The sequence below is a fragment of the Anarrhichthys ocellatus genome, unplaced genomic scaffold (genome assembly GCF_004355925.1).
Source record: "Anarrhichthys ocellatus isolate YVR2014 unplaced genomic scaffold, GSC_Weel_1.0 scaffold4, whole genome shotgun sequence".
Taxonomy (NCBI): domain Eukaryota; kingdom Metazoa; phylum Chordata; class Actinopteri; order Perciformes; family Anarhichadidae; genus Anarrhichthys; species Anarrhichthys ocellatus.
In genome coordinates this window covers 11227140-11245292 of record NW_022280034.1, presented here as the reverse complement: position 1 = coordinate 11245292, position 18153 = coordinate 11227140, and the positions used below count along the sequence as shown (strand labels likewise).

Genomic DNA, 18153 nt, shown 5'->3' with positions numbered 1-18153 from the left:
GTCCGTCTCCAAAATATGTCCGGGTTGTACTCCTTATTAATCACCCGGTTCCGTTGAATGTAATAGTCTATTTTTTTAAATCACATAATCATACTTTTGCTTATTTCTAACAAAGTATATCAGTGTAAATGTATTAGTGCACTGATTTCGTAGCCTAACGTTATCTTTCATTTTCCAATCTGTTTTGTTTGAACAAAAGGAAAGAGGTCTAAAGGTTTATTTTGGTAATTCCAAGCAAAGAGATTAAACTGTCTCAGGTTGTGTATGCTACACTAAAATAACCTATGATGGTTGATGGAGAATCCAAACAATGTTTAACTTAAAAAAAGTGAAGTGAAGACATTGATTGCATTATGCCTCATGCATTATGAATCTTGAATAAAAGCTTGGTGGACTTCTTTTAAAGTCAATTAACACATCTGCTTCACTCCTTTACACTTGAGTAATTTTTCATATCCTGTGAATAAACCCTTTATTTTTCCTCTTCCTATAAAAGTTCAGACCTGAAGCAACACATAAAAAGCAAATGTAATTCAATTTCCCTTTTCAGTCTCATCTTCCAGCGCTTGTGACTTACTAAAGCAGGACCATGATGGAGCCCCGTCACCAACACAGTATCTGTACCAACAGGCTCCACGAAAGCTTCAGGTGTTAGCACTTTCAAGCCATTTGGTGAATTATTATCTTAGTCACTATAACCACACATCAAGATCCACAGAACACCAAATAAATATTTGAACAAAAAAATTTAATAATTACTTTTTTCACCATAAAGATATTTGTAAAACCATCAATGAAAAACATACAACTTGATAGAAAAAAATGGTTTAACAAGATTCCCTGATGTATTGGAGAAAAAAAGCAGTGCTAAATTTTCAGTCTATAAAACTACTTTCTAAAATGCTGAACAATCTAATAAAAAGACCGGTCTAAAGAGGGGAAAAGGCATTAGGATGAACAAAATATACAAATGCTTTATTTCTTTGCTGCTCTTCCTCTTCGGGTTTTGGGCGGTGCCTCAACACTTTCAACCCGGCTTGTGGACTCGGCTTCGTCAGCGGTTACATCGGCGACCTTTGGCCCTCTCCTGGTTCTCTTGACGGCCTGAGCTTCTACAACTTTGTCTGAGAGATCCTCCTCTTCAGTTCTGTCAGCAGCCTTTGGAACCGTTTTGCTTTCTGCGACGACTTGGCCTCCAAGTTTGGACTTTCCACCTCGGACTGCCTTCACAGGTGTTACTTTTGGAATTTCGAATTCTTTAAACTCTTCTTTCCACTTGACGGATCTTTTTGTGTCTTCTATGACGGCCTTGCGCAAGTCTTCAGTGGGCTCTGCCTGCTCACTGGTCACCGTGGCTTTACTCGCTGCAGGCTTTGCTGCTGCCCGTCTGCCTCTTCTGGCTGGTTCTACTGAAGTCGACACAGGCTCTGAAACCTGGACTTTGGCTTCTGCATTAGTCTCCTCAAGGGCAGCTGCACCTCGACGGGCTCTCTTGGCTGGAACGGCTTGTGAAACCTCGTTTTTTATGGAAGTCTTTGTCCCCCTTGCCCTGCTCTGTTTCATGACTGGAGCGGCTGGCTCAGAAGTATTCTTCTCTTCAGTATCCTCTGGTACAGAAGTGACTCCACCCTCTTCACTAACTCGTTTTCCTCTCGTACCGCGTTTAACTTTGTCTGTGGAACTGACCTCAGCGGCTTTACGTCCTCTCTTGGGTTTTGCAGCCTCTTCACTCATCTTCACTGGCTCAGCAACAAGTGGAGCGTCAGCCTCCTCTGGGACAACCATTTCAATGGCTTCTTCTCTTGGTTCTACATGGTCTTGCTCTGCCTTCCTGGTTCTTTTTAATTTTTTAGCCAGTTCCTGGGATTTAGTAGTCTCAGCTGATGTAGACTCTAGCTTTTCTTCTTCCAGTTTAGCAGTTCTTCCTCTCTTAGCCCTGACTGGAGGCTGAGGCTGCTGCTTGGTCTCCACAGCAACAACAGAGTCTTCTGCCACCTTGTTTTGTTCAACAGCATCAGGTTTTGGCTTTCTCCCTCTTTTGGGTTTTTCAAGAGCAGGAATGGACTTCTGAGGTTGAGCGTCTGCAGTTTTCTTCCCTCTTCTTCCTCTGACTGGAGCAGAGACGACAGCTTCGTCACAGATCTCTGCTGCCTCATGTTTCTCCTCAGCGGAGTTGGACTCCACCGGCTTCACCTTTCTGCCTCGACCAGATCTCTTCTGAACGGCTGCATCCATTTCTGTGACTTTGCTCGTTGCCGTTTCTTCTTCAGGTAGACTCTCAGTTACAGGCGCAGTTTCCATGGCATCTGCTTCTAAAACAGGAGAAAACTCATTTAACATATTCCCTCACTTTTACATGTGTTGCACGGAGTCAGAAACTTTTAAGTGATTCAGATGAAACCAATAACCTGACAGCAGAAACACACAGGACAGTTGGCATACCTTTTGTCAGGTCAGCTTGAGGAACATCCTCACTGTGAGAAGTAGACACATCTTGCTGCTCCGCCAATGATTCTTCAGGTTGTTTAGCTTTTCTCCCTCGCTTGGGCTTCAACACAGCCTTCTCCAGGGGCGCTGCACTGCTGCTGGCTTCATGGTTGACAGTCTCAGCTGATGTAGACTCTAGCTTTTCTTCTTCCAGTTTAGCAGTTCTTCCTCTCTTAGCCCTGACTGGAGGCTGAGGCTGCTGCTTGGTCTCCACAGCAACAACAGAGTCTTCTGCCACCTTGTTTTGTTCAACAGCATCAGGTTTTGGCTTTCTCCCTCTTTTGGGTTTTTCAAGAGCAGGAATGGACTTCTGAGGTTGAGCGTCTACAGTAACAGATGGGGCCATTTCAGGTTGATCCTCAGAGGGGCTTTCTTGAGACTTTGCATTTCTGCCTCTTGACTGTCTAACAGCAGGCGGTGCTGTAGCTTCAGTTTTCTTCCCTCTTCTTCCTCTGACTGGAGCAGAGACGACAGCTTCGTCACCGTGTTCTGCTGCATCAGCTGCAAGAGATTCGGCCGTTTTAAGCGTGCTGTCTAAAACAGACTTCTCATGGTCAGGGTGTGTGGCAGTCGTTTCCATTTCTGTGACTTTGATAGTAGCAGCTTCCACTTCAGGTTGTTCCTCAGATAACTTCTCATCTGTGTCCACTGTGGGTTTTTCCACACATAGATTCTCATCTACAGCTGCATGAGAGATGGTTTCTACAGCATCCGATGGTTCATTATCATCATGTCCACTTGGCAACTCCTCTAAATCAGCGACAACTTCATTTGCATCGGCTTCTAGAAGACAAAAAATATATATACAGATTAAAGAGAGACGAATACGAGGAGAAGTAGCTGTGGGATTTTTTTTTAAATATTTGCATCAGGTTTTTAATGAAGTATGTTTTGTTAGACTGTCTACTTCTATTAGGACGAAAATGACTTTATATTAAAACCCCATTGTGTTTTTAGAGCAGACTTTCCACAACATTTCAGAAAACATCTCTCAGAGTTCATGTTCTATATAATATAAGTAATATTTAGCATTAACCAATGAAAAGAGACAATTAGTCAACATACCCGTTTCTTTGTCATCTTGGGGAACATTAATCACATCTGTTGGCTCCTCGAGGGCAAAGACTAGTTCTTTAAAAAGGCAGTGAAGACAATGAAATCATCAATCAGCTCATCAATGTAATGCAGTTTACATAACCACTGCAAGTAATGTCATCTAATACTCAGACTTACCTTTCGCTACGTCTTCATCACAATCCAGAGGAGTTTGATCTGCAACCTGCAAAAACAAGTTAAACAATCAGCACCAACTTTTAAATAATGCAAGAAAACACCACAAAGGTCTTGCAAAGGTTAGTGGAATCTATATGTTCAATCTGTGGCTACGCAGATGTTGATCTCTACATGTTTGATGGTATATTAAAGAAATTATAAACTATGCGAGTACCTGACACTCATGTTAAAGCTCTTAACTAAAAACTTCATATTCAATCAAAAGACTTCCTGTAATGCGGAAGAGTTGCTAACATTTACAAGCCTAACAAGAAGCTTTTAGCAGTGTTTACCTCATTGGTCTCCGGCTGTGCTGAGGGTTCAGTCAGTGGCTCCTCCATGAGCTCTTGAACTCCCTCAACGTCTTCCACCGGTGCATCAGCGCTCAGCCTCGGCGTTTTCACAAGTCTCTCAATACCGAAGTTCTCCTCCACCGGTTGGGCCTTTACTTTGGGAGTTTTCACGAGCCTCTTCACACCAACCACATCTTCCACTGGAGCACTTTTCTCCTTGGGGGTCTTTGCTATTCTCTTGCCATCTGTGAGACACACCAATGGGGAGCTCTTTGGGGCTGTCAGGTCTCTGATTTCAGAGAGGTCTTCTGATTCTTGCACGCGTGCTGGTGTCTTCACGAGTACCTCACTAGCCTCTAGAGCTTTGGGAGCTTCCACAGGTTTTCCTTCGTCTTCAAGAAGCTCAACCTCCGGTTGTGGAGTCTCACAAAGTCTCTTAACTTCAGTGAGGCCCTCTTGTTGTTCAGGCTTCTGTTTGGGAGTGGTCAGAAGTTCCACTTTGATGTCATCTACAGGTTCAGCCTCCCGTCTTGGGGTCGCCATCATCCTCTTCACTCCAGTGAGACACTCCTGGTTTTCCGGCTTCTGCTTAGGAGTCTTCAAAAGCTTCCCTCTCAGGTCCTCGATAGGCTCCGCTTTCTGTCTTGGCGTCTTCATCATCCTCTTCACTCCAGTGAGACATTCCGGTAACTCTGGCTTCTGTTTGGGAGTCGCTACAGACGTGGTCTTCACATCTGGGCGCTGCTGTTCGCTAGAATCCTCCACAGCGGGGGCTGCTCCAACGACGCTGGCTTCTTGGTCATTATCAAAGAGGCGTTGGACCGCCTCGCTGTTGTAGCTTCTGTCTTTTACTGTAGATGAAACACTCAGCGGAGACACCATCATTTCACCTGCAAAACATTTAACATTCAATTACCCAACTGGCTTAACCTGACAAACCCCTGAGACTCAGCAATTATGCTTCAGCTCTCTCCTATAATCCCTAACACCACCAGACTCTACCTGTCTCCTCCGGTGTGTTCAACACTGACGGTTCCACCACAGACGTGCCCAGACCTCCCACCAGTGTCTTTGGGGCGTCGTTCTCATCGATCACAGATCTCGTCCTCTGTTCACTTGCGGGGGTTTTCAACATCTCAGAGATTCCTAACAACACAACACACAACATAAGCCGGTACAATATTGAAAGTCCAAATTACATTACCAGAAAAATTAAAATCCTTCCCATTAGTTGGGATGACAAATAGTCAATTACCTGTCAAGTCCTCCCCCGTCTTCGTGTTCTTTTTAAAGAGAGCGATATTGGGGACCAATTTCGGGGCGGCACCAGTTGGCTGTACGACTTTTTGTTTGTGCGCTCTGCCCACCACGATGGTAACGGGGGAATCGGCATGCCCAGTGCTGACATGGCTGTCGAAGTTTCTCACAGGGGTCTGAGGAGATCGAGAAAGACATCGTCTCTGTAGTTTTATGCCAACATCACACAACGACATACACATACTACAGTAACAGTTGACATGCAGTGTGCCCTTTGAGTACAACAATAGGTCCAACAAGTTACGGTTGTAGTTGTTACAATGACGTTAATGTACCATGTAATCCTCAGTGTGTCGTACTTTACCTGTGGTTTGGAGACAGCCTTCTTCGTTGTCTTTTTGGTGACCGTTTTTTTAGCTGGAGCCACTTGAGCCTTAGTTTGCCCAAATCTCACAATTTCTGCCCAGGAATTTTTGACTGTAAAGATACAAAAAGTTAAAAAAATATTAACAAACATCAGACATCGACCGCATTGTCTGTGAACGGTTTTCATTTCATAATAATAAATGACAGACGGATGAAATAAGATATGATGAATGTGATAAAACTGAATGGCAAACATGGAAGTTGAATGGCTTTCAGGACACCACTGACATTTTTGGAACTGAAGTTTTCTATTGATGATACAGTGCAAGGAACAAAGACAACAATCCTCACGTAAGAGACGTATTAAGCATCAACATACCTTTCATAGAGGCCCGTGAAATGCCACTTCTTCTGCGCATTACTTTTGCCAGATTTGGAGCCTCCCGTGAGGTGCACGTCCTCCTCAGGTGAGTTGCAGTGACTAAAGACACCTGTTCAGTAAAGGCACCTTCTGCAACTGGAGATGGTGTGTCGATGTGGGACACAGAAAAGCGCCCTTGCACAGTGGGAGACCGTCCCCTTGCTGGAGACGCAGCCTTGGGAGAAGGGGTCTTTCCAGTCTTCTTGTCCTGCAAAAAACAAACATTCCATTTTAAATAGAATTATAGGATGGATAACATTTATACGTGTCAGGTGAAACTATTTGAGTCATCATTCTCCACTTAAGTCTCACCTGTAGCAAGCAAATGGCTGATGCTCGTCGCAGGAGTGACTGTACGGGTTTAGTCACACACAGACTCCTGCGCGGATCGGCCCCTTTGCGTAGCGGAGAGTTGGGCGGCAGACGTTTATCAAATAACTCGGGACACAGAGAACCTCCGAAGGAAACCCGTTTCTTCTTCATCTGGGACGTGAGAAGGTCGGCCCCAAGTTCTTCGCTTTTACGCTTCTTGGACGTCTCTTTCACTAAGAAATGAATTGAAAACATGACTGTGCGTCAATAACAACCAAACACGTGAACATAACGTGCTGGAATAATTAGTGTGATTGGGTTAACAAAGAGAAACTATAGTACTACAGTCTCTCACCTTTCCCGGAGTTCCTTGGTGATGCCTTTCGAAGACGCTCCGTTTTGGGAGAAGTAACCGCTTCCTCTTCTTGTTCCTTCGTCTCTGCCGGTTTGGCCTCTTTGCTTCTCCGTCTCACGGGTGATTTGGGCGTTGCAGAAATTTGCTCTACAGTAAACCTCTTGGGAGGTGTACGGATTCTCTTCTGGGGGGAAGTCGCTTCAGACCTGGCAGCATTTTCAGCTTCTTGAACCTCCGGTCTGGCCATCTCAGGGGAAGGAACCTGGACGGACCTCCTCTGCTTCTTCACAGACTTTGGGGTCCCGTTACTTACGTTTCCAGCCTCCGGCTTAGCTTCATCAGCGACAGAAGAGACTTTAGCTTCATCCTTCTTAGGAGTGATGTGGTCTTCTGTGGAAATGACGAGGTTTCCATCATTTTTCCTGACTGAAGCAGGTTTTGGAGTGCAAAACCTCGAGGTAGGCGTTTGAAGTACACTGGCAGATGATTTCCGAGGGGTCTTGACATCCAGGGACTTTTTGATCATTTGATACAGATCGTTGAAGGGGGAGGCCGTCTTGCTTTGCTGCAGGCCTTCACCCTCCTTGGTCTCCATCTCCACAGTTTTCTCCAGGGGTCGCTGGATGTTTTCATGGTTAGTTCCATCTTTAAGATGAGGGTCTTACAATTAGAAGAAACAACAAAACAGTGTTAGACGAGAGAAAAAAATAAATACAGGAACCAAAATCCCTTTAACTTGTATGCTATCATATTTAATAACCTGCAACAGAAATACTAATTCTGGGAATGCACACCGACTGTTAATTGCGCAACATTATCTTCAAATATTAAACTCTCAAATCTCTAATTCAGGAAAATCACCATCTCACCTGTGGACACTTTTTCTCCAGTTTCAGTGGAAACTGTGTCCCCCACGTGTTGATTTTGAAGAACCTAGACAAGAGACACTTTTGTTAACACATGTATAAGAATCAAATGATCAGTAGTAGGCAACTCAAGACATCAGGAAGGCTGCACTGCTCTAGTGACGAGAGATAAATAATGGGATGATTACTTTGAGGGTTTCAGTTTTGCCTCCTATGGAAGACCTCTTCTTCGGCGTGGGTGGTGGAGGGTACTCAAACCTGAAATGACAAATCGGCAACAAAATGTAAGTACGACCTCATGAAAGTGGTAACACTTTGGGAAAAGAGACCATGGGATTCCCATTTCCCAAAATAACACGTGCCGTTTAAATACATCCTGCCTGTACTTAGCTCTAATGGGCACATTTGAGGAGAAGTGGAACCGTCAAGAGGAACAAATGGTAAATATGGGAACACATAACTGTAAAACTCTTGTAGAGAAATAGAAAGAGCTGGTGGTGAGAGATATAATTAAACAGCACGTTGATTATGGATATTAAAATGGTGTGAGGTCTGGTGGTAGCAGCAGCTTATGCTCACATCGTTCAGTTAACCGAGTAGATGTGGAAATTCAGATGAAGTGACGTCTGTTCCGTGGGCAGTAAACACACGGTGCAAAGTGTAGCAGCAACTGATTGTGGATTTAAATATATTGCACGATCATTTCTCTATAAAGTCTACCACGGTACAAATACAGCTCAAATAAATAAATGACAATTAATAAAAGGATGCTCTCGAAGATCATAGTACTTAAGTGTAAATGACATAAACAAACTCATTCGGTGACTATGGAAGGCAACGAAATGTTCCAGTCGAACTCACCTGAAAGAACGATCAATAACAGTTATCACATCTCCGTGCTTCAGACGCTCAGATTGCTGCAAAACCTCTCCGTTGACAAGGGTTGGATTTGCCGAGCTCAAATTTGTCAAAATGATCTGGGAGAGACAAACATAAGCGTCACCATAAACACAGTCTGTCAAAGCAGAGTACCAGCGTCAGCCAGGCTTCTACTTCTATCCAGGTCACAAACCCCCCCTGCAGTGAATGCACAAGTGATTCAAGCATCTACAAAACGAACATTGGGATGACCACAGTACGAAGACATCGATGTGACTATTCGGTAACGATTCCATATTATCATAGACATCCCACTAAGTTGAAACACGTTAATGTAGTCACGTTCAAAATGTGTCGTTACCTCTTTATTTTCATTGAAGTCAATTCGGCAATGCTCCTTGGAGACTTGGGGAAGCTGAATACGGATATCGCAGTCGGGCTTCCTGTAAGATCACAAATAAACAAATGACGTCATCAGCAGATGTCCCGCCTCCAGGCCACAAGGGGTTCAATAGCACGGCTCAACATGGCTACACATAGTACATGCTGGCTCCGAGATAACATGTGGTTTCTTTTAGCATGCGTTATTGTAGTTAACATGTACATCTTACAATAAAAAACAAAGCTAGTGCAATTAGAATTAAACACAGGAAACGAAAGGAGGTTTAATCTGAAATAACTGAAGTTACACATGACGATCTAACATATCCCCCAAATGCGATTTTAGTAAACTCACCTTCCAAACAAGCATGCGGCAGTAAGAGGAAACTCGGTGCCATCTCCTCCAGTCCTCTTGATCACCACTATCTTCCCATGCAATGGCATTTTCGTAACGTTACCTGGGAACACGAGCAAACACTAGTGTCACGACTGGGCCAAGTCCTTTAACAACAGCGACGTCAGGTCAACTTATTTAACTGTTTTATTGGAGAATAGCGTTTTATCGTTAGGAAGAAGCCTTCCAGAAACATGCAAGCAACGGAAGGCCTACTTGTCTGCGACAAAACATCATCGATATGCTTAAAGATATCTTTAGCAATTTAACGTTAGCTAATAACGTTTTATCCAACGTTATGGTTCACTTTTAAATAACTCGTCAGCGGGTCGTAGTTAGCGTACGGTGAAGTTAAAACACACTGCTGGCAATACTGCGAAACCCCACGTGCAACGTCGCCACCATGGCAATGTTAGAGTTAAGTCGGAAATCAATGTCTACTAACTACTACTAAACAACATACGTTTTTTAACTAGGCGTGTAACGCTAAACTAGCTACAATTGACGAACGTTGTATGGCCTAAGATTTAACTACACGATGAAACACATTAGTAACGTTTGGTGTTTCAGTCTTACCTTACCTGGAAGTCCGCTCAAAGAAATGTCAACTTCTGGCAGTCCATAAACATCGACCAGGATGTGACAAAGAGTAGTTTTACTACGGTATCATATCAGACTAAACGTACTATTGATATCCTACCATGCCCTAAGACGAATGGCTAACGTATGCTACCTTGTACATACGTCCCTTGGCTTTACTCGCCGCTTCCAGATACATGCCGTGGTATCACTCCGCCACACTACAAACACACAGTAGCCTTAAAAAATACAACGGTTAACTTATGTTTTGGGATACAAACAATAGTTGGGTTTTACGTTACTATATTTCGCACTTTTTCGTTCCCAGCATAATATTTAACCTGAGTTTACATGAAAGGGACTATTTTGTTTACGAATTCGGCGGAACAATCTTACTTCGGTAAAGGGAATCTGATTTGAAAATATTTGAAATTCCGCGCGAAGGATTGTGATTGGTTGAAACGTCACTATTCGACAAGAGGGAGGGGCATAAGGTTTCTCCAGGGCATAGACTGGTCCGTGCTGAAGCTTTAGGCACTTCTGATGTTGTAAACATATATTTTTTATCGAGGTTTTTCATGAACGTTAACAGACTAGAATGGATCTTCTGTTTCATGGGTTCAACATACATGATATCAAAGTATTGAGTAGCTATTATTTATAGTACTGTATTTGTTGTACATAATCATAACGGACTGTTTTCACACAAGGAACTTTGACATTACATTGCAGAAAAAAACACAAGTGTAATTAATAATATCAATGAGGGCTGTTTTTCAATAGTGTTCAAGTTGAAGGGCCGTGGTATTATGTATAGCCTACTGGTTTATTAGTTGGGCTCACTGAAACACCTAAATGGAGCAGAGCCATCATTAATGTCATTAGTGGCAGCTCTGAATTTCTGCTGTAAGATTTTGACATTTTGGTGAAAAATGCTTATAGGTGCATATACTTGCAATTACATGCTCCTAAAATAAGTCTGTTAATAAACGGATAATGGGAGAACAAATGATTAATTTTCCTATTTTTTGTGCAATGCATGCAGTGTGTTTGCAGTGTCATTGTGATTATAGACAGTGGTTGTCAGATTAGGTGTGCCAACTACTTTTGAAGTAATCCATTACAGGCGTAAAGTCAAGTACTGATTTGTCTGCTTGGGTCTAATCCACACCATCAAGTAACAATTTGATGATTGCGTTGTCTTCGCCTTGCAACCAACTCCAGAGAGCACAACATATTCCAAAAATAATCAATAATGTACTGTGCACTATATCTACACAGTACAGCTGTTAATCCAGCCCAGGACTGGATGTACAGTTTCTGATGTCATTTTTTCCTATACATTCTATTGTATTCTTGTAAAACTGAGTATGTGTACATGTTGCTCAAATGGCAATTACAGGGTAATGGTAATTGCTAAAACTGTCTGCAAACTCACTCTTTTAAAAGATACATTACCTGTTCTTCAAAAGTTACAAAGTTTCACGTTAACCTACGTTCATGCTGATTTCGATTGAGGTCACTGTCATGATGGTATTTATTCAGTGGGTGATGGCAAATGTTCAACACTAAATACAGAAGTTAAGATTGTGCTGTTAACCCTCGTTATTCATCTCTTCAATGTGTTGCTATTGCTGCACACACAGGGGGCTCCAAGGCTTCAGAGAGAGTGAACAAGTGATATGTATGATGCATGAAAACATACTTAGCCTGTAGCATGTGAATGAAAAGAATGACACACGCCAACACAAACTCATTTAATATTAAATGTTTTTATTTTTGTATCTTTTTTTTTGTTGTTTTCTTTTCTTTTTTTTCAAAGTTGCTTGATAATCTTGACAAAATTGCAACATACTCCATAATTCTCAAACTGACGGTGTGTCCGTTGCTATTCCAGATTAGCTGTGGAGGGAAAAGTTGTGCGCTGTTGTGGACAGTCCTTAATGATGAAAGCAGCTTTGACCGTACAAATAAAAAGAACACATGAAACGACTCGGAGAGACTCCACACTGGCATCCTATGTCGTAACGTTGCAGGGTTAGGGTAAGTGTCTCTCTGCACAAGTCCTGGTCTGCCAGGACAAACAAAAAAAACGAGTGACTGAAGAAAAATTCAGGGGCTCAGTAGCAGAAGTGTGTGTGTGTGTGTGTGTGTGTGTGTGCGCGCGCTCGCATCTGTGGAGGGTTAGGGGGGGTGCAGCACAGGACATAGAACAGGCCAAGCACACAAAATGATTCCTTCCTGAGACATTGGCGTGTGTACAGTAACGATGGTCTAGATGAAACGTGTGTGTGTGTGTGTTAACGGTGAAGGCGTTTTGGCGTAAAGTGAGTCACAGGGTGCGAGGTTGCTCTGGAAAAAAGTCACATATTCGTTTCTACCACAGGTTACCGGGGGGGGGGGGGGTTGTGAGGACTTAGCTGACAGACATCACATTTGGGACCTTCACTTGCCTTGACGACTGACAAGAGCAGAGGCATCACTACAATCTAGCCTTTTCCCATCCACGACAGATTATTGATCCATTCAGAGACTTCTGAGAATCCCGTGTGTTTAATACAGTGTGTATGTACACCTTTCTTCACATTTTAATTCTCTTTGAGGCGGAGCTGCTGCGGCTCACTTGAACCTGGCAGGCTACAAGTGCCGTCTGGCTCACCATTTTTCAGAAACACCATCTCTTTCTGCCAACATGGCCCCAAAAAAAGCTATGCCCCGACTGGAGTGCTACTTAGTCATTCTACTGTATGTAAAAACACGTTTTAAAAGTGAAGGGGGGGAAGGGGGGGTTGAAATTGTCTGTGAAAGCCACATTCTGAACAGCCAGTGATTGGTTAAGGGTCTGTCCAGTATTTAGTAGGACACAACACATGAAAGAACTTCCTTCAGTAAAATGTGCTCAAAATGTCTTTTCTTGCATCACAAACCTAGAAACAAAACACATAGATGGTATTCTTTAAAAAATTAAAATAATAATAATCAGGTGAAGCCTAAAAAACTCTTCATAGTTTTACAGAAATGAATAAAGCTTATATACACAAACTCAAAGGCTACTTAAAATACACCTTAATAATGAATCTTCATTAATTTGATTTCTTGAAAGGACCTGTGACCATATCATACAACCAAGTTCATACAATCATTTTATTCCATCATCTTGGAAGCAAAAAAAAAACAAAAACAGGAAAAAAAAGGAAAACAAATCCAACCTGGAATAGTGGGTGATATTCATTGCGACTTGTTTTCTGTGCACGTGTGTGTGTGTGTCTTGTTTGTTTGTTTGCGTGTGTAGACTGGAGAGAAATGTCAACATCTTTTACTTTTCGTTAATTGGAATAATGTACAAATGTGATCAAACTGAAAGGTCTCTCTCAATACTCTCGATGGGTATGACAAGATTCAAACGGTGGAGGAATACAACAATTTCTAATCTCAGAAAACATGTCCTCATTTCAACCTGCCATTCTGTTCTGGACATGGCAATCACAATAGTTCCTTAACTTTCTATATATATTTATATATCTTTTGTACGAAATCTGTTTTTTTTGAAGTTGGAAAAAGAGAAAAGACCCAGAGTCTTTGAGGAGGGGGGGGGGGGTCTTTTGACAAGTCCCAAGCTTGCAGTCTGCCTCAGAGTACAACAAAAGAAAAGTGTCTGGTGTTTGTCAAGTCAGTCTGTATGCATTGTCCTTGATCATATATTTGTCCCACGATGCCCCGCCCACTCTCAGTTCCAATCGAAACTGGTCACCACTGCATCCCAGATTTGTTTCCATTAGTCTTTTTTGGGGAAAAGGTGGCGAAAGGAGGCGCAGCAGTGGAGGGGCAGAGTGGAGGGAGACGCGGGAGGAGTCATCAGCAGTGTTTACGGTGTGGTCGCTCAGAGGCATACTATTGCCCCGACCTGCCCCGGCCTCCCCTCCCCTCACACCAGGAAGGTGCTCCACAGTGAGGGGAAGCAGATCAGGAGGTGGGGACTTGTGTCGTGAGAGAGGAGGAGGTTGGGTCTGCTAGTCTCCTGAGTTCAGCAGTTAGGGGCAAGGCCCCCCCCCCCCCCCACTCCTTGGCCCCCTCCTCTTTAGAACGCCGAGGGAGGACACAGAGGGCATCGTGAGGAATAATAAAAAGGTGGGCCGCTACTACGGCGATTGTGTGGCCGGACTGCTTTGGGCAGAGCTAGGGGACAGACTGGGGCTGCAGCTGCCCGGGGGGGCACCACTGGGCCGGCCGCCTGCGGCACCGCTTTCCAGGCCCTCCGAGTTCTCCAGCATCTCCTGGATGAGAGGGGGCATGGAGCCAGGGATCTCCATCTTCAGGGTGATGACACGCTCAGCTCCTGCAGGGAGAGAGAGAGAGAGAGACAGGGAAACGTAAGCTACCATAGATCTGACTAAATACATTTTAGGTATTCATTCAAGTCATTCTTTCTCTTAAACACAACATCAATATGACATGAGCAATCATTTAATCAACTAATCTTTTAGCATTCTTCACATACAAAGACTTAGTGACTAGTGAGCACCACAGACCTTTAGCGCTGATGCTTCTCAGATCGGTGATCTTCATCAGCATCTTGGGGAACATGTGCGGTTTGTGGGGCCTCCTCCTCCTCACGTAAATCTTCAGCGCCTCCAGGAGGGGCTCCTGCAGGACATCCACCTTCTCTGCCTGTTCCAAGTCCTGACGATCTGTGGAGAAACACACAGAAACAAATGTGTCAGTGATGTACTACTGTCATACTCACAGTCTGCCACTAGGTGGTGCTCAATGAAAGAGCCCAGCAGGGCCACTACTGTTATTTCTTATCAGTTCATTAAAGCTATGATCTGGAATTCAAAGAGTCGGCAAAGAGAATGTTCGGTAAGTTTCGAGGTGACTTGCCTCCACACAGCAAACAGATGGCGCTGAGCAGCCCCGTCTCCGCATCGTCCATCTCCAGAGGGAGGAGTTGGTTGGCAAAGGCGAAAACCAGGTCGGTAAGGGGACCGAAGCCGGCGTTGTGCATCTGGGTTCGGTTTAGCGTGAGTCCATCTGAGAAAGTCATGGTGTCTTGCTCCGGTGTGTAGCGTGTACAGATCCGGAGTATCTGGTGACGGCGGAGACAGAACGGGGACATTGGTTAGAAAGTCCTCTGCTGTTATCAGTTCAGTTACATTCTGTGGAGAAGAAATAAAGATATGGCGGGCTGCTGTTCTTACCAGGATGTCCAGACAGGCGGATTTGAGCAGAGTGATCTGGTCAGCGATGGTGAGCGTTGTGAATCCGGGCAGCTGCTTAGCAAACTCCACCGTCTTGATGATGCACTTGGTGGAGAGTTCGCTGAACTTGTCCCAGAGGTCTACGTCCAAAGATACACGTCGTTCCGAGCTATTAGTCTGGAAGGAGGGGGAGAGGTGAGCAACATTTTTTTTTAGATATTTCCAGATGAATACAATGAGTGCAGGTGAAAATAAACTGCAGCTAACAAAAGGTGAACAAATGTACAGTGTCATGCTACTAACCGTAGTGTATTTGCCCAGCTGGCAGAGAGACGGGAACGTTTCTTTGTGGGCCTTGCGAACCCGGTCGATCATCCGCTCTGTTTCGGGACTAAGCACGTAGCTCTCTGTGCACTCCTGTTTCTTCTCATCCTTTTTCTTCTTATTCCGGTCATTCCTTACTGCTACAGGGATTAAACGAGAGAGGCAGAAGGAAAGATTACTATTTGTGTTAAAAAAACAACATAAAAACAATGACAAGCAGTGACAAATTTAAGCTTTACACAAGCTTATTTGACAAACTTTTCACTATCTTAAATAGAGTTTTCCTACTGTATCTCAGCTACATTTTTAGAAACTCGCTGTAGAAACCAAACTTGTACGGCCTTCATCAATTCAATCTGTACATATTGCTTGAGAACGTGTTGCAACATGCTTCCTCGGCACGAAAGGACGCTCCGTCTGCAGCAAACAGCAGCAGCGACCGCAGCGTCCCTTCTCTTATCCTACGCTGCAAGATAAATGTTGTGAGACGACTCCACGGAGAAGGGCCGTGGTAATGGAGGGGAGGAAAGAAAAAAACCTTGAAATAATCCAATGTGCTTTCCCTCTGGGCGATCTGGCTGAGAATAGTGTGCTCACCCCAAATGATAAAAAACACCAGGCGGGGTGTTTAGCATTGGAATCCCATTACAGGGTCCATCCATTTCTCCCATCCAGACTGGGGTGCAGTTTAGCTATGACTGGGCTGTGTATGTGTGTGTTGAGGGTGGGGGTGGGCTGGGTGAGACGGGGTGCGAGTTGATAAATAGTGGTGGGGGATGGAGCCATCCATAAGGCTGACGAATTGCCACAGCTTTCATTAGGGGACCCGGCTAATCTAATAACATAATATGACAAATATCCTGCCTCTAATGGTTTTAAAAGGGCTCGGCTGCTCAGCCCATACCGGAGAAAAACCTTCCAGCTTTCTCTCTTTTTTACGTCTCTCTCTCTCTCTCTCTCTCGGTTGTACAACTCTTATTCCTCCTCTCATTTCATTCTCACTATCTCCCCTTTCCAAAATTGTATTTCTTGTGCTTTAAATCATCCCACTTTCCTCGTCATCTCAATCAGCTCTCGCAATCTCTACCTCCCCTCCAGGTACCTAAATTTCGCCCCCTTAGCAAGCTGACCTAAAATCAGATTTTCCCTGTCTTAATCCTAACCTTGACCATTAAGGGTGAGAGCGCTCGGGCTGATGGGAGATCAGTGTCTGTGACAGAAGGGGCATGGTCCGGGGGCCAGGGAGGGATGCACTACCTGGTCGCTGCTGCTCATCCATCAGCCCGCAGACAGGCCTCCCTGCCTGGGAGAACATGGAGGGAAGGAGGGGGCTGGAAGTCTGATGCTGCACAATGTTATTGCTAAGCACTGCTCGGCACAACAAGAAATGAAGAAGACCCTGCTGTGCAGACAGTGCACGGCACAGCATTTCTTGCCAGCGTTTTATTGGTACTCATAGGGTGGATTAGTGTAGTCACCAAAACACATGTGGATCCCCCATATAATACAATATGTTATGATGAGACAGTCCTATAAACTATGTTAATAAAAGCAAGCAAAAGCTTCCCACTTTCATTTACTTCTACGAGCTAATTATGTCTTAATTAGAGAGGGAACACCCTCTTAAGCCATCACCGGCTTTTGAGGCCAGCTACATAAAACCGTAGTAAAGTGCCGAAACATATTTGGGCCGGCCTCGCTCGCGGCGCTGATTGGAGGACCTGTGTGCCGCCTGCCATGAGGGGAGGGGTGGAGGGGCCGCAACGCAGTCGATGTCCAATTAATTCACAAATAAAAGTGGGGCATCCCTAGCGCCCAGACATTACCCGCGCTGACAAATTGGCAGCACAGTCATAAGCCGCACAACACAATTTAATGAAGTCATTAAAGAACTATTAGGCACGACTGACGATCTGTCATGGCGAATTGCCACATGCAATAACACTTGGGGGGGGGGGGGGGGGCCCTGTAGCGGGGGAGCTAAAATGAAAGAAGAAATACTGTCTTGCGTTTTTTTATTATATATGTGTGTGTGTGTGTGCGTGGACACAAACGTGCATTTGATGTTTGTGTGCGTGCGTGCGTGCCAACCTCAAGCGATGCATCTTTCTTGAAATGCATTATGAGAATACGAATGCTAATGGGGGAACTTGCATCCTGGATTGTTTGCGGTTCCGTGTTCATTGCATAAAAAAATGATTTACAGGAGCCGGTGTGTGACGTGTACAGAATACTGTGACAGCACGCACACATACACACGCGCACGCGCACGCACACACACACACACACACACACACGCACAGCCATCACTCAATCATTTGTTCTCATCATGGATTTCAGCTACAGTGTGCAGTTAATGGACAATTTCTGTTAGTGCCTCGGTGTGTGTGTGTGTGTGTGTGTGTGTTTGTGTCTGTATACAAGACAGAGAGAGGTGGGCAGACAGGGATAATTCGTGTGAGGAAAATTAAAGTGCTGGCAGCTCGTCCATCACACAGATTAAATTCAATGGAAAGATAAAAATGTCAATGCCCCCCCTCCCCTACTCCCGCTGCTCGTAGCGCAGAGCCACCGTCGACAGTGATGAAACTTTCTCCCTCTCCCTGTCCTCCAGCCTCTCTCTGTCTTGTATACAGACACAAACACACACACACACACACACACACACCGAGGCACTAACAGAAATTGTCCATTAACTGCACACTGTAGCTGAAATCCATGATGAGAACAAATGATTGAGTGATGGCTGTGCGTGTGTGTGTGTGTGTG

General features: G+C 44.4%; 2 protein-coding genes across 14 annotated transcripts in view; both read right to left on the bottom strand.

Annotated features, from left to right (window-relative positions):
* Window positions 1–729: 729 nt before the first annotated feature.
* Window positions 730–10015, bottom strand: mki67 (marker of proliferation Ki-67). Of its 7 annotated transcripts, none has more exons than XM_031844044.1 (17): window positions 9860–10015; window positions 9245–9347; window positions 8870–8951; window positions 8491–8606; window positions 7818–7887; window positions 7633–7696; window positions 6764–7423; window positions 6409–6641; window positions 6055–6304; window positions 5674–5786; window positions 5308–5485; window positions 5055–5198; window positions 4053–4942; window positions 3721–3766; window positions 3553–3618; window positions 2443–3270; window positions 730–2309 (listed from the first exon to the last, which is right to left on the bottom strand). In XM_031844044.1, the coding sequence occupies exons 2-17, from the start codon at window positions 9331–9333 to the stop codon at window positions 976–978; spliced, it is 5163 nt and encodes a 1720-aa protein (XP_031699904.1). In that variant the 5' UTR covers window positions 9334–9347; window positions 9860–10015; the 3' UTR covers window positions 730–975. The 7 variants fall into 7 exon arrangements, with proteins under 7 accessions (XP_031699904.1, XP_031699906.1, XP_031699905.1 ...); XM_031844046.1 differs by having other exon boundaries at window positions 730–2306; XM_031844045.1 differs by having other exon boundaries at window positions 730–2312; window positions 2443–3267.
* Window positions 10016–11548: 1533 nt separating this feature from the next.
* The window catches only part of raraa (retinoic acid receptor, alpha a), a 131595-nt gene continuing 124990 nt past the window's right edge, over window positions 11549–18153 (bottom strand). For 3 of the 7 annotated variants that reach the window (XM_031843204.1, XM_031843197.1, XM_031843202.1), the window contains 5 exons: window positions 15364–15524; window positions 15061–15237; window positions 14744–14948; window positions 14392–14550; window positions 11550–14198 (listed from right to left, as the gene is read on the bottom strand). In XM_031843204.1, coding sequence (XP_031699064.1) covers window positions 14002–14198; window positions 14392–14550; window positions 14744–14948; window positions 15061–15237; window positions 15364–15524 — 899 coding nt within the window. In that variant the 3' untranslated portion in view covers window positions 11550–14001. Of the gene's footprint in view, window positions 14199–14391; window positions 14551–14743; window positions 14949–15060; window positions 15238–15363; window positions 15525–18153 lie in introns of all 7 variants that reach the window. The other 4 variants (XM_031843201.1, XM_031843200.1, XM_031843198.1 and 1 more) reach the window with 3 other exon arrangements.